We start from the raw sequence: 27,472 nt of genomic DNA on the forward strand, positions 1-27,472 counted from the left end.
ACAGGAGGGATAGCAGACATTAAACACTTCACATGACAAGAAACGTTCCAGGATAGGATAGAATTACTAGACCAATTAATAGAAGGATTATGACATACTAGCCAGGGATGACCCAAAACAACAGGTGTAAAAGGTGAACGAAAAATCAAAAAGGAAATGGTCTCACTGTGGTTACCAGATACTGTGAGGGTTAAAGGTAGTGTCTCACATCTGATACTGGGGAGAAGACTACCATCTAAGGCGAACATGGGCGTGGGCTTCCCTAACTGTCTGAGAGGAATGTCATGTTTCCGAGCCCATGCTTCGTCCATAAAACAACCCTCAGCCCCAGAGTCTATCAAGGCACTGCAGGAAGCAGCCGAACCGGTCCAGCGTAGATGGACCGACAAGGTAGTACAGGATCTTGATGGAGAGACCTGAGTAGTAGCGCTCACCAGTAGCCCTCCGCTTACTGATGAGCTCTGGCTTTTACTGGACATGACATGACAAAATGTCCAGCAGAACCGCAATAGAGGCAAAGGCGGTTGGTGATTCTCCGTTCCCTCTCCTTAGTCGAGATGCGAATACCTCCCAGCTGCATGGGCTCAGTCTCTGAGCCGGTGGGAGGAGATGGTTGAGATGCGGAGAGGGGAAACACCGTTAACGCGAGCTCTCTTCCACGAGCTCGGTGACGAAGATCTACCCGTCGTTCTATGCGGATGGCGAGTGCAATCAAAGAGTCCACGCTGGAAGGAACCTCCCGGGAGAGAATCTCATCCTTAACCTCAGCGTGGAGTCCCTCCAGAAAACGAGCGAGCAACGCCGGCTCGTTCCAGTCACTGGATGCAGCAAGAGTGCGAAACTCTATAGAGTAATCCGTTATGGATCGATCACCTTGACATAGGGAAGCCAGGGCCCTGGAAGCCTCCTTCCCAAAAACTGAACGATCAAAAACCCGTATCATCTCCTCTTTAAAGTTCTGATAAACGTTAGAACACTCAGCCCTTGCCTCCCAGATAGCTGTGCCCCACTCCCGAGCCCGACCAGTAAGGAGTGATATGACGTAAGCGATCCGAGCTCGCTCTCTTGAGTATGTGTTGGGCTGGAGAGAGAACACAATATCACACTGGGTGAGAAAGGAGCGACACTCAGTGGGCTGCCCAGAGTAACATGGTGGGTTATTAACCCTAGGTTCCGGAGACTCGGAAGACCAGGAAGTAGCTGGTGGCACGAGACGAAGACTCTGAAACTGTCCTGAGAGATCGGAGACCTGAGCGGACAGGGTCTCAACGGCATGACGAGCAGCAGACAATTCCTGCTCGTGTCTGCCGAGCATTGCTCCCTGGATCTCGACGGCAGTGTTGCGAGAATCCGTAGTCGCTGGGTCCATTCTTGGTCGGATTCTTCTGTTATGCTGGTGAATGAGGACCCAAAAGCGACGTAATAGAAACAGAGTCTTTATTCCAGTCTTAAACAAATAATGATACTCCTGGATATTATCAAAGGTAAATCCAAAACAGGAAACTGAAATCCTCTCGTCAGTAGAGAGGAACGACTGGAGACGCGACCACAGACTGCAGGTCGCTTCAGGAAGGCACAGGCCGTAGCTGACATAGACACCTGCTCACACGCAGCATCTGAAGAAGGCAAAAAACACGACAGGGCGGAACAAGGACACAGAACAGCAAACATCAAACGAGAATCCGACAAGGACAGAAGCGGAAAACAGAGGGAGAAATAGGGACTCTAATCAGAGGGCAAAATAGGGGACAGGTGTGAAAGAGTAAATGAGGTAGTTAGGAGAATGAGAAACAGCTGGGAGCAGGAACGGAACGATAGAGAGAGAGAGCGAGAGAGGGAGAGAGGGAGGGGGAGAGAGAGGGATAGAAAGAGGGAAAGAACCTAATAAGACCAGCAGAGGGAAGCACAGGGACAAGACATGATGATCAAAGACAAAACATGACACTGATAGGCTAAATGACATCATTTGAGTCAATTGGAGGTGTACCTGTGGATGTATTTCAAGGCCTACCTTCAAACTCGGTGCCACTTTGCTTGACATCCTGGGAAAATAAAAAGAAAGAGGGCCAAGACCTCAGCAAAACAATTGTAGACCTCCACAAGTCTAGTTCATCATTGGAAGCAATTTCCAAACGCCTGAAGGCACCACGTTCATCTGTACAAACAATAGTACGTAAGTATAAACATCATGGGACCACGCAGCTGTCATACCACTCAGGAAGGAGAGGCGTTCTGCCTCCTAGAGATGAACATACTTTTGTGTGAAAAGTGCAAATCAATCCCAGAACAGCAAAGGACCTTGTGAAGATGCTGGAGGAAACAGGTACAAAAGTATCTATATCCACAGTAAAACGAGTCCTATATCGACATAACCTGAAAGGCCGCTCAGCAAGGAAGAAGCCACTGCTCCAAAAACGCCATATAAAAGCCAGACCATGGTTTGCAACTGCACATGGGGACAAAGATCGTACATTTGGGATAAATTTCCTCTGATCTGATGAAACAAAAATAGAACTGTTTGGCCATAATGACCATCGTTATGTTTGGAGGAAAAAGGGGGAGGCTTGCAAGCCGAATAACACCCTCCCAACCATGAAGCATGGGGCTTGCAGCATCATGTTGTGGGGGTGCTTTGCTGCAGGAGGGACTGGTGCACTTCACAAAAATAGAAGGCATCATGAGGTAGGAAAATTATGTGGATATATTGAAGCAACATCTCAAGACATCAGTCAGGAAGTTAAAGCTTGGTCGCAAATGGGTTTTACAACTGGACAATGACCCCAAGCATACTTCCAAAGTTGTGGCAAAATGGCTTAAGGACAACAAAGTCAAGGTATTGGAGTGGCCATCACAAAGCCCTGACATCAATCCTATAGAACATTTGTGGGCAGAACTGAAAAAGCGTGTGCGAGCAAGGAGGCCTACAAACCTGACTCAGATACACCAGCTCTGTCAGGAGGAATGGGCAAAAATTCACCCAACTTATTGTGGGAAGCTTGTGTTAGGCTACCCGAAACATTTGACCCAAGTTAAACAATTTAAAGGCAATGCTACCAAATACTAATTGAGTATATGTAAACTTCTGACCGACTGAGAATGTGATTTAAAAGAAATTAAGCTGAAATAAATCATTCTCTCTACTATTATTCTGACATTTCACATTCTTAAAATAAAGTGGTGATCCTAACTGACATTTAAGTCATTTAGCAGACGCTCTTATCCAGAGCGACTTACAAATTGGAACGTTCGTACATATTCATCCTGGTCCCCCGTGGGGAATGAACCCACAACCCTGGCGTTGCAAGCGCCATGCTCTACCAACTGAGCCACACGGGACCACTGACCTTAGAGAGGGAATTTTTACTCGGATTAAATGTCAGGAATTGTGAAAAACTGAGTTTAAGTGTATTTGGCTAAGGTGTATGTAAACTTCCGACTTCAACTGTATATATATATTTACCCAAAAAATATATGGGGGATTGGAAATTATGCAGACAATTACATTGATGGACGGAACAATCTATCTGCAATATTAAAGCTGATCCACCCCCTAAAAATAAATAAAATAAAAATGGTGATGTGGCGTAATATGCCATTAATGTAATCTTTAATGTAATCTTTGCTAGCAACTAGATTTTCATTACATTTTCATCTCTAGTCAGAACGGTTCTATCCCAGAATGTGGACACCGTAGATACGGCTTGGGAAATGTACCTCAATCCAATGATGGCGCTGTACTCCTGATTACCCCATTATCCTAACTGACAAAACAAGAAGATTGAAATACTGCAAGTTCTTTATGAAACTACCTTTTTCGTCAACATGCTAGGCTAGCTAATGTCATAGCAGCCCATTGGATTCCATGAAAACTCTTTCTCCAACTTATTAATAAACCACCTGCATAAACATGTGAACACAGTAACTAAGCTCAACCACCAGAAATAAAAACACAGAACTGTTGTAAATAGTAATAATGTACCTTTAACTTCAATATCGATGCTTTCAGGAAACACAAATAGAAGACTGTTGTCTTATTCAAGGTTCAGGTAATATTGGGATAGGTAGGAACGGTGATAAGGGATGTTCAGGATATGAAATGTTTTGTACAATCAGTGTACAGTATAATAAAGTTTATACAACTGGTGGGTCTAATCCTGAATGCTGATTGGTTAAAACTGCATTCCAGCCAGTGTTCATTCCACAAATTACCACCCTAAATCTATTACATTAAAATGCCTATTTACTCTGTTCCATCTGACTGCACAATCCACTGTCTCATCAGCCCAGCCAGGCACTTTATAAACTTGATGTCCACTATAAAAAGCATCTAGAGATTATCTCACTTTTTTTTGGACTAACATTTAGTTTTCAACAGCAGAGATTTGTATAAACCTTGCTGTCTGTCTCTCTGACATTTGCAACATTGTTTCAATATTCAAATTCGATCTCCAACTGTCCCATAGTAATGCACGTGTAAGGGTCAGGAGTCGGGACGAGACAGACAGACAGGCAGCTTTTCTCAGCCAGTTGAAATCATTAATCAGATGGCATCATTTTTATGGATATATACAAAGAAAAGGTCAAACGAAACGAAATGCAGCTAGTTTGCAGTCTTTACAGCTTCAGTTTGAAGCGATTGTGTTAGCTGCGTTGTTGGCTAGCTCCTCTGAACAACAGTGTCCTGACAAGAGAGTACATGTTCTATGCCAGGCAAAATCGCGCCTCATTAGCTCATTGTTATGGATGTAACCAAATAAATGTCACTAGAAAACAGCCTAAACAAATGCAGCTACTGTTGTTATTCTGTCTGCACTGTTTGACGTGACTAAGTTAGCCGTAGATGGCTAGCTAGCAAGCAATTGATAAGAACTTTGCCAGCCAGTATGGATGGCAATGGAACATTTAGAACGAACGACTGGGTCGCGTCCATAGATACAGAACTGTTTCAATATGCTTTGTGTTGTGGTCACAGCAGACAAATATATTTAGTTAAGCAAACTTTATTAGGCTATTGCTACACTAACAAAAAGACTTAATGACTGGCTCGCGTCTCTAGCAACCGAACCGATAGAATGAACGACCAGCCTGCTTGGGTAGCAACTCTAGATATGTGTCGGGACTATATCTTGTGGAAGGATGAAATACTATTAATAAAATCATCAAAATAACGTTTTTAATTAAAATATGTCAATCATTATTTGAATATGTTGGTAACACGTTGTATACGAGTGATAATGCCCTCGAAGCCAGTGTTTGGAAGATATTTTGGCACGGTTTGCCGGCCCGAAACGAACCTCCAAACACCGGCTTCTTGGGCATTATCACATAAATAACAATAATGAAATACTACAGTAGTTAATGATAAGTTAAAATAAGCAAAAACATTTTTGATAAACATGTCGTTATTGTTAAACTCTTACCTTGTAATTCAACCAATAATACAATCTCCTCTCTTCATGTTACAACAGCTGGGGGCAAGAGAAACATGGTTCCCATTCAATTCCTATCAATTTGAAACGGTCACTACCATAACTAATATATCTGATTGTGGGTGCCAGTGTGTATAGCTCTATAGCTGTCTGGCAGGAAAGTAAAAATAAAAGCATGATTAAAAAGTGGATTTCAAGTAGACATTGAAGCAATGGGAATCAGTAGGGAATGTTGTTTTCACAAAGAGTCATCAAAAGTCTATGAATAACCTTTAATGATATTAATAAAAAATAATAGTAATAATACATTTATAAGCATATAGTATTTCTGTGTTGATAGTAAAAAACAAACAATCAATTTTGAGATCGGAATGCTCGGTTAGTGTTTTTATTGACTCTGAACAGCCCTTTTGACAGATGAAAAATATACATATTTTCAACATGTACAGGTTATTGCCAAAATAATGGAAACACTTGAGTTATTGAGGAATACAAAGTATATTGAACGCAGGTGCTTCCACACAGGTGTTGTTCCTGAGTTATTGAAACAATTGATATCCCATCATGCTTAGGGTCATGTATAAAAATGCTGGGCAGGCCATTACTTTGGCTATTATTTTGTCTACCATGGCTATGCCACCATAGGATGACAATGCCCCCATCCACAGGGCACGAGTGGTCACTGAATGATTTTATGAGCATTAACACTATGTAAAGCTATATGCCATGGCCAACTCAGTCACCAGATCTCAAGCCAATTGAACACTTATAAGAGATTCTGGAGCGGCGCCTGAGACAGCATTTTCCACCACCATCAACAAAACACAAAAGTATGGAATTTCTTATGGAAGAATGGTGTCGCATCCCCCCAATAGAATTCCAGACCCTTGTAGAATCCACACGAAGGTGCATTGAAGCTGTTCTTGCTCGTGGTTGGCCCAATGACCTATTAAGACACACTATGCTGGTGTTTCCTTTACTTTGGCAGCTACCTGTATATTTCAATGGAAGCTGTAGTACTTCAATACTTCAATCTGGCCACAAGAGAGAGCTCAAACACAGCTGGTAGAGAGACACCAACCATTAAATCCTGATTTGAGACTAATAAAAAACATCATAGGTTTGTCTGTCAGTATATCATCAGTATATCATGGTTGGCACTGACTCTAAGATGTCCAATGGTTGCTCCAGCTTGCACATCCACGTCTTTATATTCCCATGGCCTTGTCCCTCCTCCATCCTCTAAACATCTCTTGTTCCACACAGAACCTGTAAGAGTCTGCCACTCAGTCCCATGCCATCAAAGCTCCTAAGAAACTATCCAGAATCAAATGTCAGTTCCTTCAGGAAGAGCTTTCCTGAACATTATGTTCGGCTCATCACTCCTCACCTCCACCTCCACCACTCAGATGAGGTAAAGTTCAGGCATCAAAATGGCTGCCTAACTGGGTCCTACACTCATTGGAGGGTGGAGGTTGAAGATTGCAGTTTTCCCCACATAATGTGAACTGCTGAAACTGTAGCCAGGTTAGCCAAGTCAGCCAGGTGAATGGAGGTTCAGCCCAAGGGGTAGGTCAGACAGACACAGGAAAGGGGGCAGGTGTAAAGTCGAGGTCAGTAGCGGCTGTGCTCGTCTGTTGCTGTGACAATGACGTCCATCCAGATCCTCATGGCCTCGGCGCTGGGCGCCACCAGGAAGAAGAGGCGCTCGTACGTCTTCACACAGAACGTAAGGCTGGGCCGCGGAGACTGAGAGAGAGAGAGAGAGAGAGAGAGAGAGAGAGAGAGAGAGAGAGAGAGAGAGAGAGAGAGAGAGAGAGAGAGAGAGAGAGAGAGAGAGAGAGAGAGAGAGGGAGGCAGAGAGAGAGAGTGAGAGAGAGTGAGGTGAATGGTGAGAGAGCAATAATTCTTGGGATTTGGTTCAAGCATTGAATGCATGAATGGATAATCTCTTTAACAGTTGTGGTGATATCATGGGCACATTGTTCCCTCTCTATGGTGATAAAATACTGTATATGAGGACTCACTGAAGTGGCTGTGCGCAGATGGTCATAGTAGACTTCCTCTATAGCCTGGAAGTAGATCACCCCCTTTAGCTTCCTCTCATCACAGTCTGAAGGTAAACAATAGTCAATTAGAGAGAGAACGAGAGAAAGAAAGAGAGAGACAGACACAAATCACATAGGCATTTAGTAGGGCTGTGGGGGTCATTACATTTTGTCAGCCGGTTATTGTCATGCAAAAGTCTGCCAGTCTCATGGTGATTGACCGGCAATTAACATAAACACGTTTAGTATCTCCAGGCCTCCACGTATACAACCTGAATACAAGCCGCTGATGCACACCTTGCAACATCTACATTTTTAAAAAGTATAATAAATCAATTGACTATACACCATCACAATACATCCATTATTTATTTTAGGCAGGTCTAAAGAAACATTATGATATGAAGAACATGTATTTCGGAGGAACAGAATATGATTTGGCCTACTGTATGTTATCTGGCTATGTTCAATGCCATAGGCCAGGGATACTCAACTCTTACCCTACGAGGTCTAGAGCCGGTTGCCTTTCTGTTTTACCTGATCATTAATTGCACACACCTGGTGTCCCAGGTCTAAATCAGTCCCTAATTAGTCCCTGAGCGTAAAAGTGATCATTTGAAACAGGCCCTATATTATCCTAGATTCAGAGTTATTTCACAACTTTAGTTGTGAATGATACAAACCTTAGAATCTCTTAGAAATCAAAACATATATGGGCTGCATGCCAGAGGCGAAACTTTAACTGTGGACGGGGGAGGGGGACATGGTCCACCCCCAGTTTTGGAATGTGATACAAAACTAGGCTAGGGTGTGCTTTAGGACCATGCGGATGCCTCCGAGCAGTAGGCTGTTTGGAGTGTTTATCTGATTGAACTTTTTTGGAATAATTATGTCCCTCCCACTTCTAAAACCAAAGTTCCGCCCCCCTGCATGATGCGACTATAGGCTATTCATGATTTGAGAAAGTATTAAAAAAAAGCTTGCGTTTCTGTTACTTGCCTCAGGCTGCACAGCTGTTCTCTCATCAAGTGATTATATTTTCACCCATCAAACTATTCTCAATTTAATCTTGTCTTTACTAATATGTAAAATTAGTTTTGATTTAGAATGCCCATTATCAAATGGGCAGGAACAGCGGCAGGGTGAAAAAAGACGTTATCTGTATGCTCTCGAATAGCGAATGGAGGCCGCGTGCTTTCCCACCGGTCCGTTTTTCAAGGATGACAGGTGGGCTACTTGTGTTTTATAGTGGAGCATGTGCTTAATATGAGCAGCTGAGAAATAAATATAAGAAAGCCTATTTCACTCCAAGCATCAAGACCTTTTCAGGAGCATGCTCTAGCTGCGCGACAGGTGATATTCCGCCCAAACTCTGTATGCCATGGGCTCTCCAACCCTGTTACTGCAGCTACCCATTGATTAATTTGGAACACCAAGTGAAATATTTGCTGGAACATGGGATAGTAACATGTTTTCGCAAAGAAACATATTTCATTAAACTGTTGACAGCCCGCCCGTCTGCCTGCTCGAGAAAGGAATAAAGGAGAGAGGAAGAGATGGAAATGCATGGTGGTGAGATATTCTGTATAGCTAAAGGTAATGTGTCACCCAATTCATTCCCTATTACTAGGCTATTCAAAATCGCCCTGCACACTCAATTTACCGACTGCATCGCCTAGGGCTATATGTTCTCTCCCAGACTCGTGGATAGACATTTTGGAGCATAGCATTAGGTAACCAGTCCATCCAGTATGCATACTAATACAATCCACACTCAAAGGTGATTGATTACTCAAATTTGTTTAATTTTGGGGTATAGGCTCGACCAATTGTGCACCAAAGACATCTTAAAATAGTTTTATTTTATGTTTTTCTGCCATGAATAATAAGCAATAAGTACTGTATAACTGCACAATAATATTTTAATACCATTTAAAAAAAATGGGCTTGGGCTCATAAGCCTATGTGTATGCAATCCCGTTATGCCCTCAGACGAACCATAAATCAAGCAAAGAGTCTATACAGGATTAAGATTGAATCCTACTACACCGGCTCTGACGATCGTCAAATGTGGCAGGGCTTGAAAACTATTACAGACTACAAAGAGAAACCCAGCTGCGAGCTGCCCAGTGACACGAGCCTACCTGACGAGCTAAATGCTTTTATGCTCGCTCCAAAGCAAGCAACACTGAAGCATGCATGAGAGCACCAGCTGTTCTGGACGACTGTGTGATAACGCTCTCGGTAGCCGATGTGAGCAAGACCTTTAAACAGATCAATATTCACAAAGCCGCAGGTCCAGACAGATTACCAGGACGTGTACTCAAAGCATGCGTGGACCAACTGGCAAGTGTCTTCACTGACATTTTCAACCTCTCCCTGACTGAGTCTGTAATACCTACATGTTTCAAGCAGACCACCATAGTCCCTGTGCCCAAGGAAGAGAAGATAACCTGCCTAAATGATTACCACCCCGTAGCACTCACGTCAGTAAACATGAAGTGCTTTGAAAGGCTGGTCATGGCTCACATCAACAGCATCCTCCCGGATACCCTAGACCCACTCCAATTCGCATACCTCCCCAACAGATCCACAGATGACACAATCTAAATCGCACTCCACACTGCCCTTTCTCACCTGGACAAAAGGAACACCTATGTGAGAATGCTGTTCATTGACTGCATCTCAGCGTTCAACACCATAGTGCCCACAAAGCTCATCACTAAGGACCCTGGGACTAAACACCTCCCTCTGCAACTGGATCCGGGACTTCCTGACGGGCCGCCCCCAGGTGGTAAGGTTAGGCAACAACACTTCTGCTACTCAACACTGGGGGCCCTCAGGGGTGTGTGCTTAGTCCCCTCCTGTACTCCCTGTTCACCCACGACTGAGTGGCCAAACACACACACACACACAGTCTCTCTCTCAGCCCCCTCACCTGTGTAGTAGGCTAGCCGCCTGTGGTCCATATCGAAGAGGAACCACCTCCTCCTCCAGGTCTTGACCCGCCCCCCTCGCTTGGTCAAGAAGCCGGCACAGCGGCGAGGGGACATACGCAGGCCCATGCACCCCGCCACTCCATGACCCAGCGACTCCACGTGGGCCCGCAGGTCAAAGTTCGCAGAGAGGAAGAGAGGTAGGGAGCGCTGAGAAAAAGAATGAGTATAATGTGTATAATTTCACTATAAATATGCTAAATTAAACAGATCAACGTTACAAGGTTAGTGAGAAGGAGACAGACAGAAAGAAAGACAGATTGAGAGAGCAATAAGCCGGGAGAAAGGAGAGGTTAGAGAAAGGATGTATAGCACTATAGAGAACACAGACAGACAGACAGACAGGCAGGCAGACAATACAGACAAACAGAGTTGACAACCAGCCAGCCAGCCAGAGCAGACAGACAGACAAACAGACAGACGTACCTCAGGGGAGCTGGGGACTGGACTGGTGGTTTTGGGCCGCTCCTCTGGGTCAGGGACTGGACTGGTCTGGGACTTTACTGGATCTACTGCTCCTCGGCCATCCAGCTCTCTCTGCCTCCTCTCCTCCACTACCACCTGCCTCCTTTCCTCCTGGATCAACACACAGGCTCTATCTCAATTATCCGCTTCCTTGTATCCTATCTCCTCGTGTCTTTATTAATCATATTGGAGAAGGTGCCTCCCTTTAAAGAACTTCTTCAATTAGTTTTTCGTTTTTATAAAGCGGCATACCTTTATTGAAAACAGGGGGATTAAGATGAAGTACAATATCTAGGCTGAGGCATATACACTCCCCTACGTATTTATTTGGACAGTGAAGCTATAACTTAATTTGCCTCTATACGCCAGCATTCTGGGTTTGAGACAACATTTCTTATATGAGGCTGACAGTACAGAAGGTCACCTTTTATTTTAGGGTATTTTCTTACATATGTTTTACCGTTTAGAAATGAAAGCACTTTATGCATCTATCCCCCATTTGAAGGTGTCATAAGTATTTGGACAAATTCACTTAAAAGGTTAGCATGTTTTGGGGGCATGATCCTTGTGCATCTGTAACTTTCTCATTCATCATTATTCTCGATTAATTCACGATTTACCGTAACCATGGTAGCATCCACGTGAATGTGGAAGTGTTCAGAAATATATTCTATTCTTATTTACAATAAAAGTGACACCAAAATGACACAATACATTATTTACTATTCATTTCTATTGGGCACAACATAATCTGAAACACAACCAAAACAAACTGCAAATGCATCCAACAAGTTTGTAGAGTCACACGCTTGATGTAATAATTGCGTGCTAGGAATATGGGACCAAATACTCAACGTTTGACTACATTTAATACACTATAAGTGAAATTGTCCAAATACTTATGACACCTTCAAAATGGGAGCACTAGACACATAAAGTGCATTCATTTCTAAATGGTAAAACATATATGTATGAAAATACCCTAAAATAAAAGGTGAAATTCTGTACTGATGCCTCATATAAAACAACTTTTAGCTTCACTGTCCAAATAAATACATTGGAGAGTGTATTTGCTCGGTGTTGGAGACACAGTAGTGATGACATAGTTCAGTTTTGTTCGTTTTCTATGAAGTGTTCTTCCATTTCACAGTCTGTTTTCTTCTGGTAGTAATGTTAATTATGTATGGTAATCAGTCCGTTGTCACACAACAGGGTTGTTTTCATTAAGCAACAAACAGAAGAAAACTGACTGACACAGGGAGGGACTACCTGAATGAATCCTCCAATAATAAACAAACGTTTTTAAACGTTTTGTTACAGTGTGCCCTAATGAATATGACCCGGCATGTCTAAAGCTGCGTGTCTCTGGTGATTAGGGATGTTAGTGGTGGTGACTCACCCTCTCTTTGAGAAGCCTCTCTCTCTCTGCCTTGGCCTCCCTCAGTCTCCTCTCAATCTCCACCAGGTTTAACAGTCCCATACTCGGGCTGGAGGGAGAAGGAAAAATACATACATGTCAGCAGAGTTATTGGCATTATTGTCGTCAGGGACGGAGACACAGACGTACAAACATACGTATTATTATGTACTATTATGTATTATGTACATGCACACACGCCCACACAGAGTGAGAGCAGAGTTTATATTTCACTCACACACACCTAGCAAACTCACCTGACCAGTCTATCACACTCCACCTCACATCAACTACATCTCCACTCTGACCCAATCAATATTCCACAGACAACTCATCCCTTCCCTCTCCTCCTGACAGCCAATCAGATACCTCCTCTTGTTCACTCGCAATACAATCACACTAACATGTTCCTTTAAACTTTGTGTGACTTTAGAAATGTTTTCCCTCCACTGACCTGGCAGCACGGGAGCTACTAGCACTGTTACAGGGGGTGAGGAGACCACTGCCATTGCTGGGCCCAGGTCTGTGCCCGTTGCTGTGCCCGTTGCTGTGCCGGTGGGAGGGGAGGGGGGAAGTGAAGCGCTCTGGGCTCGGACTGTCAGGTACCATTCTCACCAGCCCTGTGAAAGAGATAGAGAGACAGAGAGAGAGAGACACAGAGAGAGAGAGAGAGAGAGACAGATAGAGAGAAAGAGCGAGAGAGAGAGAAAGAGGAAGGGACACAAAAACAGCACACATAGCACTTATTATATTATATAAGAGACATGGTAAGGAGAGCACGAGAAAGGGGGAGAGAATGGAGAGAGCAGAGGAGAGAAAATAGAGGGAGAGAATGGATGACAGTGCAGACATACAAACACACACACACACAGTGGGTTAGAGAGAGAGCCTAGAAATGGGATTTAGGCAACAGTGGAGCAAACAAACTGAACAGAATTTCTAAAGAACAGCCATAGACTAGTAGCCCCACTGGCTCATCCAGTTCATACAGCTATATCCTGCTCATGGCATGGTAATAACACACAGCTACGTCTGCTACTGACACGCCTTAGCAGAAACTGAAAAGGCAGAGAGAGAGAGAAAGAGATGGAGAAAGAGAGAGAGAGAGACGCAGAGAAAGAGATGGAGAAAGAGAGAAGCAGAGAGAGACAGGGAGAGAGAAACAGGGAGAGAGAGAGAGAGAGAGAGAGAGAGAGAGAGAGAGAGAGAGAGAGAGAGAGAGAGAGAGAGAGAGAGGAGAGCAAGAGAAAGAGAAAGAGAGACAGAGACGAGAGAGAGAAGCAGAGAAAGAGAGAGAGATGGGGTGGAACTAAACAAATACACAGACAAAGACAGAGGATCAAAGAGAAAGAGAAAGCAAAAATGTTAAAATTCTCTCAGGTAAAGCAAATGAAAAACACAAAGGAATTCATAATTAAACACCAATCATAGCTCACCTTGCGCCGAGACCGGCCTATCGGCGGGCTTATTGTTGCGGTGCGAGCTCCGTCTCCGGGGTAAACTGGCGGATTCTTTGGCTTGTTCCTGAAGTTAGGGAATAACACTGTGAGTTTGTGTTTCAGTACATTACTGGGAGAAAAACAACAAGTGAATCAAATCAGTGTTTATGTACAGTGGCAAGAAAAAGTATGTGAACCCTTTGGAATCACCAGGATTTCTGCATAAATTTGTCATAAAAATGTATCTGATCTTCATCATAGTCAGAACAATAGACGAACACAGTGTGCTTAAACTAATAACACAAATTATTGTATTTTTCTTGTCTATATTGAATACATCACTTAAACATTGACACTGTAGGTTGGGAAAAGTATGTGAACCCCTAGGCTAATTACTTTTCCAAAAGCTGGAGTCAAGAGCCAGTTAACCTGGAGTCCAATTAATGAGACAAGATTGAAGATGTTGGTTAGAGCTGCCTTGTCCTATAAAAACACTCACAAAATGTTTGTTTGCTATTCACAAGAAGCATTGACTTATGTGAACCATGCCTCGAAAAAAAGAGATTTCAGAAGACCTAATACTAAGAATTTTTGACTTGCATAAAGCTGGAAAGGGTTACAAAAGTATCTCTAAAAGCCTTGATGTTCATCAGTCCACGGTAAGACAAATTGTCTACAAATGGAGAAAGTTCAGCACTGTTGCTACTCTCCCTAGGAGTGGCCGCCCTGCAAAGATGACTGCAAGAGCACAGTGCAGAATGCTCAATGAGTTTAAGACGAATCCTAGAGTGTCAGCTAAAGACTTACAGAAATCTCTGGAACATGCTAACATCTCTGTTGATGAATCTACGATACGTAAAACACTGAACAAAAATGGTGTTCATGGGAGGACACCACGGAAGAAGCCACTGCTGTCAAAACAAAACATTGCTGCACGTCTGAAGTTCGCAAAAGAGCACCTGGATGTTCCACAGCACTTCTGGCAAAATATTCTGTGGACAGATGAAACTAAAGTTGAGTTGTTTGGAAGGAACATGTGTGGAGAAAAAAAGGCACAGCACACCAACATCAAAACCTCATCCCAACTGTAAAGTATGGTGGAGGGAGCATCATGGTTTGGGGCTGCTTTGCTGCCTCAAGGCCTGGACAGCTTGCTATCATCGACGGAAAAATGAATTCCCAAGTTTATCAAGACATTTTGCAGGAGAATGAAAGGCTATCTGTCTGCCAATTGAAGCTCAACAGAAGTTGGGTGATGCAACAGGACAAATGACCCAAAACACAGAAGTAAATCAACAACAGAATCTATTCAACAGAAGAAAATATGCCTTCTGGAGTGGCCCAGTCAGAGTCCTGACCTCAACCCGATTTAAAATGCTGTGGCATGACCTCGAGAGCGGTTCACACCATACATCCTAAGAATATTGCTGAACTGAAACAGTTTTGTAAAGATGAATGGTCCAAAATTCCTCCTGACCGTTGTGCAGGTCTGATCCGCAACTACAGAAAACGTCTGAGTTTATTGCTGCCAAAGGAGGGTCAACCAGTTATTAAATCCAAGGGTTCACATACTTTTCCCACCCTACACTGTGAATGTTTACACGGTGTGTTCAATAAAGACATGAAAACGTATAATTGTTTGTGTGTTACTAGTTTAAGCAGACTGTGTTTGTCTATTGTTGTGACTTAGATGAAGATCAGATAACATTTTATTACCATTTTATGCAGAAATCCAGGTAATTCCAAAGGGTTGACATACTTTTTCTTGCCACTGTATGTGTCACATACAAGTGGCAAACATGATCCGTGTCAATGGTAACGGCCCGGCAACACACCTGAGGTGATTTGTGAATGGTCAGCGGCGAGAGTGACATCATGCAAGGGACCGAGCTGGGGATGTTGGACCAATCAGCGAGTGGCTTCTTCTCTTTCAAGACCTGATAAGAGATGGGAGTATGACCATTATATAACCGGTTATGGCATAAACTCAGCCGTGAAGAGGAGAGTGAAAAAATAGACAAGTGAATGTTGTTGTTATAATGACCTCGACATGTCAGTTAGGTTGGCCAGACCGTCAGTCATCAGACCTGGATGACCACACGACGGTTGTGTCAACATTTAGCCATGGCACATAATGAAATGACATAGTGGGAGTGTAACAAGTAGAAAAATACATTCTTCATGGAAAACGCATGCCAGCTGTCAGGAACCACCCTAATGAGTTCAAAAATGATCTCCCTCTCACTATATCTCGCTTTCCCTCCTTCCCTCCCACCCCTTCTCCCTGACTCACAGACACATGAGCAATTCAGAAGCGGCATGCATTCTCTGTTAACCCGTCTCAGTCTCTCTCTCTCTCTCTCTCTCGTGTCTGGATGAGCAATGAAATCAATTTCTCTCTGCCAAAAACAGTGCCATCTCTTCTCATTAGTGACTACTACCCATATGACTACCCTAGCATGTCATACAAAGTCATATTGCATTCAGATACAGTTGTACAGAAACACACTGTCTGTCCCTCCTTTCTCCCCCTATCTGCCACTCCCTTGTGCACTCCCTCTCTCGTCCTAGTATCAACTGACACACTTAGCCTGTATTAAATGCCTTTTCTGATTAACCCAATCTACAGACACTTGAAGCATGCATATTTGATTTGTGGTGTCTCTCAGCTTACCGGTGTTGTTGCGACGCATGTAAGTTCTCTCAGCTTGTCTTCTCTCATTCCCTCTCTCTCTCCCTCATAGTCACCCTCCCCTGTTCTGCTTTTCTCTTCCCTGTTTCTTCCCTCCCTCCCTCCCTCCCTTCAGTCATGCCTCTCTCTCGCTCACTCTCTATGCTCAGTTGTGCTCTTTCCCTGTCTCTAACTAGTCTCCTCCCCCTTTTCAACTTGCCCTCTCATAATACTAATCAAAGGCATGTCATTGGTTCAACAACAAACCATATCACTGTCCAAGCAGGGAGTTGACAAATCATACACTTTGGCGCTTCAGACGACAATTATGAATAATGGACATTCTTATCTAGCTTCCAAGCACCTCATTTAAATTTTATGTTTTAGTCATTTAGCAGACGCAGTTTGTACATTCGTCTTAAGATAGCTAGGTGGTACAACCACATATTACAGGCATAGAAAGTACATTTTTCCTCAATAACGTAGCTATCAGTAGGTCCGTAGGTGACATGACAGAATTTGGGAAGGTTGAAGACTAGGCGGGCTGCAGTGTTCTGGATAAGTTGCAGGGGTTTGACGGCACAAGCGGGACTTCAGACACTTCATTTAATGTGTCATATTTATCATACTAGAGCCACCGGGAATATAATACATAATAATTTCCCTGATAAATAATAAATAAATAAAGTTAAAGTTATGACATTTGCTGATCATCAGTACCTGTTCCCTTATTACCCTTTGAGTGGGGTGGATCAACTCTCTCCTCTCCTTCCTCAAGGCATTCATCTCTCTATCCTTCTCTCTCTCCATCTCCTGCAACTGCTTCTCAAGCTGCTGGACCCGCTCCTGAAGAAATCAATGAAGAAAGAAAAGAAACCGACAAATGAAACGTCAGGCACTTAATTTTAAACACCGCATCATTCTGTCTCCTGTAATCCATGTACTGTATGTTCAGTGGCATGTTAGACAGAGGATGTTGTCGTTGTTAGTATTATAGAGTTGTTGTGTTAAATATGCGCAGTATCTTATCTGTTACGTCTCATGTCTTATGTTAACAGTCAGTTACTCTAGGTATGTTCAACGGCACACCTTCCAACATCCATTTGAGTTGTGAGAGGAGATGAGGGATGAATGACAGAGGAGAGGAGTGAGAGATGGCAGGGAAGAAAGAATTAGTGATGTCAGCTCAGCACAGTTAATATGTCAGAGAGGAGGAGATAGAGAAAGAGAGAGACAGAGAGAGAGAGAAGGGTAGAGAGATGAGCTGTCAACCCAAGCAAGGCCACAGTGCAGCTGAATCAACTCTCTCCCACTCTCTCCTCCCCTCTTTCCATCACTATCACTTGTTTCATCTCTCTGTCTCTATTCTCCCACTTTTCCACCTCATCACATGATATCCTAAGTTTATCCTCTTTCGTCTCTCTCCTCACGATACAATCCTTCCTTTTATCCTTCAACCCCTCCCCACCACTATCACCATACCCCTTTAACCTTCCCTCTCCATTCTCTACTTTGAGTCCCTCTCCTCTCCTCCTCCAATTCCTCAATTGACCAGCTCTCCCTTCATCTATACATCTTTCTCCACTTTCCCTCCCTCCCTCCCAAAGGGGCTTCTGATGCAATTGCCTAACTTGTTTGTGCAGTCATGTGACAGTGGAGGGTGATGCCGTAGAGTGTGAGGAGAAGGTAGCGTTCACGCTCACGTCTCCGTTTGAGAAGAGGAGGATGAGGGGATGGGGGTTACTTGTGAGGAGCCGTTTCCAAACAGAGAGTGACTACCATTGGGGGCACAGAGTGGGGGGAGAGGAAGGGGGCATTTAGAGAGAGTCTGTGGTGGGGGATACGCTTCTAACCAAACCAGTAGAACCTGCTTGGAGATGTGAGATTCTCTGAAATGTTGTCGTCTTCTTATTTGTCGACCCTTTCTTACCTGCGCTGAGTTGACAGCATGCTTTTGGCATGAGATCTCCTGCTCCTTATCTTCCTCGTTTCCTCTCTCCTTCCCTTCCATCTTTCCTTCGCTCTCCTCCTCCTCTGTTCCGGCCTCGCTCTCCAGGACACGGAATTCCCAGTCCTCGAACACCCGGCCGGCTGCATCCACCGTCTCTTTCTCCTGGGAGAGAGAGAGAGAGGGACGGAGGGAGGGAAAGAGAGATGGGACAGAGAGAGAGAAAGAGAGCGGGATGGAGGGAGAGAGAGAGAGACGGAGGGAAAGAGAGACGGAACAGAGAGAGATGGAGGGGAAAAGAGAGTGTGATGGAGGGATGCAGAGAGAGAGAAAGTGATGAAAGAAAGATGCAGAAGGAGAGGAACAGACAGAAAATGGAAGAAAGCTGTCGATTAGTACAGAAAGAGCCTGTGGCTGAGAACACTAAAACAAAACACAACTGGTTAGACCACTCCATTCAAGAACATTAATTAAACACAGACTATAAACCCTAAGTCCTAGGTCTCTAGCTTGTGTCCCAAAGGCCACCCTATTCTCTATATAGTACACTACTTTTGACCAGGGCCGATAGTGCTCTTGTTAAAAGTACTGCACTATATTGGGAATAGGGTGCCATGTGGGACACATCCTCTGTCATCAGAATGACACGCCATGTCAGTGTCACTGCCAAAATGCACAATGAACCCTTTGTCTGCCTGCCTGCATGTCTGTCTCAGATACCTCTATGACACTTTGACCTATCAGGTACGAAGAGGTACTACAAAGATAACTAGTACCGCCGACAAGAAAGAACATACAGTAACTGAAGTCAAATAGAACGGAACTATGTCTTTGTGCCCCTGAGGCAAGCTTAGCTAGCTGTCGTGTCCCAAGGCAGTAAGTTGTGAATGTAGCTAGGGTTATGTTCTATGGCGCTGTTGTTTGTTATACTGTATCTTCGTCTTCATGTCCTTATGCACTCTTTCCTCTTCTTTCCCCTTGGGTTCTCATGCAATCCTTTATAACCATGACCAGAGAGGCTAGAATTAGAACACATGATGTGAAATGAGTTCTAACCAGAGGCAGTGTGAGACCATGCTGTCACTAGCACCTGAATTCAACTGTATATGAGGCTAGACCAAAAGCTAGCTCTCCACTGCACAAAGTTGACTTCACTTCAGGTCTCAGGGCAGGTGATGTCACTCTGCCAGGCTAGGCTACCTGTGAACTACCCCTACTACATCTAGCCAGACGAACAGGAAGAAGATGCAGTGCATTCTCTTTTACACGCAGTCTCATGGCAAGGCATAAAATCAGTTAGCTGGGTACTATTCATAAGGTACCAAACGGAAGAAAACGGACTGAAACAGGTCGGGAACACATGGACTTAAGAAGCGCTCTTTTTCTTTTGCAATTTTTTTTTAAACATTGCGTGGCTTAATGAATACCACCCCAGTCAGTGGACTGTTCCTGGATCAGTAAATCACCTGTTGTAGTTGGACCAGTAGCTGCTCTCTCTGGCCCTCTGGCTGACTGAGGATCAGTGTCTCCTTCTCCTCCAACCTACTCCTCAGCTCCTCAACCCGGGCCCTCTCCACCTCCAGACTGGCTCGCTCCTACAGAGAGAGAGAAAAGAGGAGGATGAGAGAGAGGGAACAGTCATCCCTTAATATAAAGATCCATCTGTTTGTTAGATCATTCCACTATCACATAGCTTAGGCCTATAGTGTAAAGTGTCACATGGAGTGATTCAGTGTCTACCTCACTGCTATAGCTACTCATGTTCAGGCCATATCACTCTTGAGTCCCAAACCATGAGATTCAAACATACCGCCTGAAGACAGGATGCTTTGGATGGTATTGAATGGAGCTCTGTCTGTGTACCGCTAACCGTCCGTCAGTCTGTCTGTGACTGTCTGTCTGCATGGCTTCTTATGCTCCTTGTGTGTACAGTACTACTGACCTTCTGTCTGTCCGTCTGTCTGTGTGTCTCCTTGTGCCTGCCTTCCTCCTGCAGTGTCTGTAGATCCAGAGTGTGTCTGCGCAGCTCGTTCCTCTCCTCATGCAGCTCCCCCTCCAACAGGGCTATCTCCAACTGCAGCTGGAGTGGCAGACAGGAGAGAGAGAGAGAGAGAGAGAGAGAGGTTAGTCCCACAAAGAAGAATGCAGAATGTGCCTTTGAAGGAGACATTAGAAAAAAGGAGTTGGTTTGTTTTGAACAGATCCAGAATCAGACTTCATCAGGTACATTTACTGAACAGCCACCACTGTTCATAAAAATTGTTTGATATGAGACACAATCAGGGTTTAACTTGGTTCATTCATTAATCCATCGGTGTCTCACCTCTATCTTTAGCTCCTCCCTCTGCTGGTCGATCTCTGTGATTCGCTGTTGCAGCATGGAGGGCAATAGTAGGATCCTCGGTGATCGCGCCTCTAACCGTTTGGCTGGAGACTGAGAGGTAGAGAAGAGACACAGAAGATTGAAAAGAGACTATTCAACCTGGATCTAACAGTCATTCCGATGGCTCAGTTGGTTAGAGTGCGATGACTGCGGCGCCAAAGTTACCGGTTCAATTCCAGCGTTGGACACATACACTGATGTATATGTTGAGTCGCTTTGGATAGCAGCGTCTGACTCTGACCACATTACCAGAATAAACAACCAACCACCTGACGCAAGTTAACGTGAGACCCACTTCTCCTTACCCTCTCACTCTCTGTGCTGCTGCTCTCTGTGTCTGACTCCACCCCTGAAGAGGTGGGGCTTTGCCCTCTAGCCAATCGGGTGACCCACGGCGGCCGCAAGCCCTGCTCCCATCGGCTCCTCGGGGTGTCTATATTGTGAAGGTGCATTTCTGTAGGATAGAAGGAGATGGGATGATGGGAGGTTCATGACTTGGCGGAATAGGGTTAGTGCTATCTGGGATACTTGGATGTCCCTAACCTTGACCAGTACCCCTTACCTTGCCCATTTCAAATGTGAACTTCAACGGGGTGACATCCCGGATGGCAAGGACCCAGAATATAGTGGTACAATACACCGCATGGTTAAGAGCTAAAGGTGATAGTTCACAGAAGTGATACTACACTATGAGCAGTACACCAGTGTGCCAGCAGCACTAAGCTCTTTAAAGCAGAATATCCCCCTGACATCCAGAAAAGATTGATGGAGGTTGATGGAGAAAACACCAAGGAAAAAAGAAATAGTGAAAGAGAGGAGAGAACACAGGATGTGAGAAGGTGGTTTGGGATTGTATTTCAGGACAAGGACTGTTAGCACAAGGCTTTTGCTGTATGGACAGAGGTTACTGTACAGTAAACAATGCCTATTCACCTCCCAGCTTTTTGAAGTGCATTGTGGGGAAGCAAGGCACACAAATTTGAGTCAGTGCAATGATGTGGTCTTACAATAACCATACACAGATATACATAGAAACAAGGGAATTCACCTTTAAAGTACTATTCACTATACATAGTACTATACACTGTACATAGTACTATACACGGCTCCCACACAACACAAAGCCACATTATGAACGATTTGCATCACTGCTGAGGTCGTGTGTGTGTGTGTGTGTGTGTGTGTGTGTGTGTGTGTGTGTGTGTGTGTGTGTGTGTGTGTGTGTGTGTGTGTGTGTGTGTGTGTGTGTGTGTGTGTGTGTGTGTGTGTGTGTGTGTATGGATGCATGCATGTTGAAGAGGATGGCTACCATTCATCAATACCCATAATTACACATACATATTTGACCTAGTAATACCGTATGCCAAATTCCATATGGTGAAGTTATTAGATACTATTACTTTCATTCCATAAATGTAGATATTACATGTAATGGACACCACATGGAGGTCATGCTTTGGGAAGAGGGCAAAATTAGAGTGAACGCTGGTGAGGAGAAATCTTTGTTTAAACCAAGACTGACTCACATCCATATGACCCAAACGGACGTTTGCATTATCCGGTTGAGATACACTATCAACAGTAAGAGAGACTGTAGTGTTGGAGAGAGAGTCATGCAGGAGTAAAGTCCATTCTGTCATGTCAACACAGATGCTATTCAAAAGCAACAAAACAAAGGCTAAACAAACACACCAGGGTTGAGTCCGTAATGGCACCCTATTGCCTACATTTGACCAGGGCCCATGGACAACAATACAGAGAAAAGAGAGGACGGGAGGGAGGGAGGGAGAGAACACAAAGAGACTAACTTAAAAGGATGGAAAAGAAAGTGAGTAGAAAGGGACATAATTAAGGGGAAAGGGCAACGGTATAATAGAGAGGAAGATTAAGCTGAACATTTTTGTGTTAATGTGCTGAAAATAGGTATTGATTACAAAGGAGTGGCAGGAGAGATGAGAGAGTGGAAGAAACAGAGGCAATCCCAAGGAAGGAGGGAGGGAGGGAGGGAGGGAGGGAGGGAGGGAGGGAGGGAGGGAGGGAGGGAGGGAGGGAGGGAGGGTGATAAAGCTGTGCGATCCAGTTCCACTAAATGTCCTGAACTGATGCGATACCGATAAATAGATCAATAAGTTTATAACATTCATGTGCACCAGTTTTTTTGTATTACGCTTTAAACTACTACTACTAGTTTGATGATTGTAGCCATCACGTGTCCCATTAACAAATCACCCATATTAACTAAACGTATTTCATTTCAAACTTCACATTTCTCTAGTATAGGCTACTTATCGTAATGAACGATATCAGCATGGTCGGTATGGTCATGTCGATCATTTTCAGTTTATGGCCGCAGCTCTAGTGTGTGTTATACAACTACTGTCCTATCTGGAGGTGACACAATGCGTAACCCTCAAGTCCGAGGTCTGCAGACTCACTCACTCAATCTCTCACACTGTAGTGCTAATCTTTCCCCTCGACTCAGCAATAACCAGCAACAGTTGAAGCGTCATAGCCCTAGTACACACACAAGAACATACACGCCCTCTCAACAGTGATCGATCATACACCAACAGAAGCAAGGATTCCACAATAATTAGTTTCCACAATCCTTACTACCAACACGCAAACACACAGAAAGAGATAGAGAAAAAAAGTACACAATTGGAGTCCCTTCATACTTGTCCCTCCTCCCTCGCACTGCAGTTGGTAATATGCAATCATATCTAAAGAAGTGGAAGTCTGTACACTCTTGACCCACCTGTGTTGACAGGATTACAGGACTGGGATTCAATTCAATTCAATCAACTTAATTCATCCCTGAGGGGCAATTATTGCTAGCAGCCATAAGATACTGATTGGTGTGCGTGTGTGTGCGTTGCGCGTGTGTGTGTGTGTGTGTTTGTGTGTGTGCGTGTGTACGAGCCAATGTTCTTCCTCTAGCCCCTTTAAAACCACTTGAGGTCAGGTTTGGATCCTGTTAAACTTCAGCTGACGGAATCATCATAAACCCCCTGAGTGACAACGCTCATGTGTTGGCCTATCAGCCTTATCTATCTGAAGAGGACAGGCTGCGGCCACAGTCATAGATATACAGTTCAACAAACTCTGTTTGATCATTTGACGGTGGCCATTTTGGTACCATAAAGTCCAAGACAATTGTCTTGTGTTGGAATGTTCATGGAACGTTTTGTGTGAATATGGAGAATCATTTGACAAACTCAGTGACAGCAGAATACAGCAGTACTTCTACAATTAGGGATGCACGATACATCGGTGAACATATCGGAATCGGACGATATTAGCTAAAAATGCCAACATCGGTATCGGTCCGATGTCTAGTTTAACGCCTATGTGAAAAACGATGTCAAAGCTGACGTGCATACCAATATAACACAGGAACGTGACGTAATGACGCCATGTAAAATGTTGCGCTACAGGTGCAACAAAGAATTCCTAACCTAGTCCACAATGTCTGCTGTGTGAATCGAGCAGTAAACAAGTCGAGCAAGTAAGAAAATTTCAGCAAGACAACTCAAAGGCGAAATCCATTAACGCCAAGGTAATGGAATTCATTGCCCTTGACAATCAACCATTCTCTGTCGTGGGTGATGTTGGCTTTCGCGACTGGTTGAGCACTGGTACACACTAACATTACCAAGTGCACTATTGTTCAGATGTTGCCCTACTGGAGTTACACAGTAATAGCGCCACTGCTATTAGCTTCACGACATACTATGGAATGCTGTTAGGGTCTTTGCATGTCAAAAAAGATACATGTCAAATAACACTATTTGATGCGTTAAATAACCTTTTAATTTGACACGTCAAATAACACAGTTCTATTATAGAATGTTGTGTGTTCTGAATTTGCACGTGCAAGCCAAGCGCCATGACTACTATCAGTAGCACTGTCAAAGCTGTACAAAAGCCTCATTGAGCAATTATGACTGATTATTCAGCATTTTTTTTTATTAACCTTTATTTAACTAGGCAAATCAGTTAAGAACAAATTCTTATTTACAATGATAGCCTAGGAACAGTGGGTTAACTGCCTTGTTCAGGAGCAGAATGACAGATTTTTACCTTGTCAGCTCGGTGATTCGATCTAGCAACCTTTTGATCACTGGCCCAATGCTCGAACCACTAGGCTACCTGCCATTTAAGCAATAGACAGCAACATCTTAACGGGTAATTAAATGACACATATTTCACGCGAATTTAACAACAACTTGCAGGCATTGGGTTCAGATCAACAAACACTTCTAAGACTGGAAGGGCATGTGCCTGTCTCTCACATAGTCACACTGACTGACTGATTTACACAACATGCCTACCACTTTGAAGACGCAAAATATTTTTTATTGTGAAACAAACAAGAAATAAGACAAAAAAACAGAAAACTTGAGCGTCTATAACTATTCACCCCCCCAAAGTCAATACTTTGTAGAGCCACCTTTTGCAGCAATTACAGCTGCAAGCCTCTTGGGGTATGTCTCTATACGCTTGGCACATCTAGCCACTGGGATTTTTGCCCATTCCTCAAGGCAAAACTGCTCCAGCTCCTTCAAGTTGGATGGGTTCCGCTGGTGTACAGCAATCTTTAAGTCATCCCACAGATTCTCAATTGGATTGAAGTCTGGGCTTTGAATAGGCCACTTCAAGACATTTAAATGTCTCCCATTAAACCACTCGAGTGTTGCTTTAGCAGTATGCTTGGGGTCATTGTCCTGCTGGAAGGTGAACCTCCGTCCCAGTCTCAAATCTCTGGAAGCTTGAAACAGGTTTCTCTCAAGAATTTCCCTATATTTAGTGCTATCCATCATTCTGTCAATTCTGACCAGTTTCCCAATCATTGCCGATGAAAAACATCCCCACAGCATGATGCTGCCACCACCGTGCTTCACTGTTGGGATGGTGTTCTCGATGTGATGAGAGGTGTTGGGTTTGCGCCAGACATAGCGTTTTCCTTGATGGCCAAAAAGCTAAATTTTAGTCTCATCTGAACAGAGAACCTTCTTCCATATGTTTGGGGAGTCTCCCACATTCCTTTTGGCGAAAATCAAACGTGTTGGCTTATTTTTTTCTATAAGCAATGGCTTTTCTCTGGCCACTATTCTGTAAAGCTCAGCTCTGTGGAGTGTACAGCTAAAAGTGGTCCTATGGACAGATACTCCAATCTCCGCTGTGGAGCTTTGCCGCTCCTTCAGGGTTATCTTTGGTCTCTTTGTTGCCTCTATGATTAATGCCCTCTTAGCCTGGTCTGTGAGTTTTGGTGGGCGGCCCTCTCTTGGCAGGTTTGTTGTGGTGCCGTATTCTTTCCATTTTTTAATAATGGATTTAATGTTGCTCCGTAGATTGTTCAAAGTTTCTGATATTTTTTTATAACCCAACCCTGATCTGTACTTCTCCACAACTTTGGAGAGCTCATTGGTCTTCATAGTGCCGCTTGCTTGGTGGTGCCCCTTGCTTAGTGGTGTTGCAGACTCTGGGGCCTTTCAGAACAGGTGTACATATACTGAGATCATGTGACAGATCATGTGACACTTAGATGGCACACAGGTGGACTTTATTTAACTAATTATGTGACTTCTGAAGGTAATTGGTTGCACCAGATCTTATTTAGGGGTTTCATGGCAAAGGGGGTGAATACATATGCACGCACCACTTTTCCTTTTTTTTTTTTTTTTTTTCACTTCACCAATTTGGACTATTTTGTGTATGTCCATTACATTAAATCCAAATAATAATATATTTAAATTACAGGTTGTAATGCAACAAAATAGGAAAAACACCAAGGGGGGTGAATACTTTTGCAAGGCACTGTAGCGCGACAAACGTAAGAAACAAAATACTTAAGTATGGCATGCCGTATGCGTGCGTGAGTGCAGAGGGTTTGTTTTCACTATGTGTTCAAAGCAAGGGCACCAGGGAAAAATGTTACACAGACAACACATGAACACAACTGACCTGGTCCTGACATTCAATTAAAGGGACAGTCCACATTCTCGCTGTCCCTGGTGGCCAGACCAAGTATAAACACAAACAAACAAAACCATATACACCAATAGGCATATTATTTGTACATGTTTGGTCATATTTGCCTTACTCTTAGTTTTTTAAGAAGGGTACACTAGCAAACACATCCCCCTCAGTCTTCCAGAGAATTTCAGGGTGAAAATCAAATGTATGGACTGTGCCTTTAACCTTTGTCTGGCTGATATTGAGCAAAAGCTGCTGTTACCTGAGAAACATAAAAACACCAGAATTTTCTGCATTGGTGAGCACTTTGCTGCACTATCCTCAAGAAAGGCATCAGGTGTTACAATGTTACATCCATAACCCACCAGCAGTTCAAGTAGCTAAAGTGTATCTCTTCCTTGAGTCCAGAAGACTTAAAAAAGGAAACTTACTGTCATCCGTGTATGCCATTCTGCATATTGAGGGAGAAGTATGTAATCAACATACTGATTATGATGAATTGTGCTCCATTCAAACCGACTATTCTGTCTAGTCTGCCAGCCTCACAATGGGCTAGCACAGAATGTCAATAGTGGTCAACTGTAACAATGAAGGACATTTACATCAGTAACAATAAAGGGCATTTCCATAGACTACAGTTACTGTATTGCTCAGGTCTCTAGTACTCCGCAGAGGATTACAGCGGAACTATCCAACC

The 27,472-nt window shown here is 43.8% G+C and overlaps 1 protein-coding gene across 2 annotated transcripts in view; it reads right to left on the reverse strand.

The window, feature by feature from the left end:
• Nucleotides 1–5,803: 5,803 nt before the first annotated feature.
• The window catches only part of LOC139573828 (pleckstrin homology-like domain family B member 3), a 28,741-nt gene continuing 7,072 nt past the window's right edge, over nucleotides 5,804–27,472 (reverse strand). For both annotated transcript variants that reach the window (XM_071397733.1, XM_071397732.1), the window contains exons 2-15: nucleotides 21,102–21,250; nucleotides 20,737–20,847; nucleotides 20,356–20,493; nucleotides 19,880–20,008; nucleotides 18,396–18,578; nucleotides 17,186–17,311; nucleotides 15,630–15,731; nucleotides 13,792–13,879; nucleotides 12,810–12,975; nucleotides 12,338–12,425; nucleotides 10,900–11,049; nucleotides 10,416–10,623; nucleotides 7,457–7,542; nucleotides 5,804–7,178 (exon numbers count right to left, since the gene is read on the reverse strand). In XM_071397733.1, the coding sequence (XP_071253834.1) occupies nucleotides 7,044–7,178; nucleotides 7,457–7,542; nucleotides 10,416–10,623; nucleotides 10,900–11,049; nucleotides 12,338–12,425; nucleotides 12,810–12,975; nucleotides 13,792–13,879; nucleotides 15,630–15,731; nucleotides 17,186–17,311; nucleotides 18,396–18,578; nucleotides 19,880–20,008; nucleotides 20,356–20,493; nucleotides 20,737–20,847; nucleotides 21,102–21,248 (1,857 nt within the window). In that variant the 5' untranslated portion in view covers nucleotides 21,249–21,250 and the 3' untranslated portion in view covers nucleotides 5,804–7,043. The remainder of the gene's footprint in view (nucleotides 7,179–7,456; nucleotides 7,543–10,415; nucleotides 10,624–10,899; nucleotides 11,050–12,337; nucleotides 12,426–12,809; nucleotides 12,976–13,791; nucleotides 13,880–15,629; nucleotides 15,732–17,185; nucleotides 17,312–18,395; nucleotides 18,579–19,879; nucleotides 20,009–20,355; nucleotides 20,494–20,736; nucleotides 20,848–21,101; nucleotides 21,251–27,472) is intronic.

The sequence above is a fragment of the Salvelinus alpinus genome, chromosome 4, assembly GCF_045679555.1.
Source record: "Salvelinus alpinus chromosome 4, SLU_Salpinus.1, whole genome shotgun sequence".
Classification (NCBI taxonomy): Eukaryota; Metazoa; Chordata; class Actinopteri; order Salmoniformes; family Salmonidae; genus Salvelinus; species Salvelinus alpinus.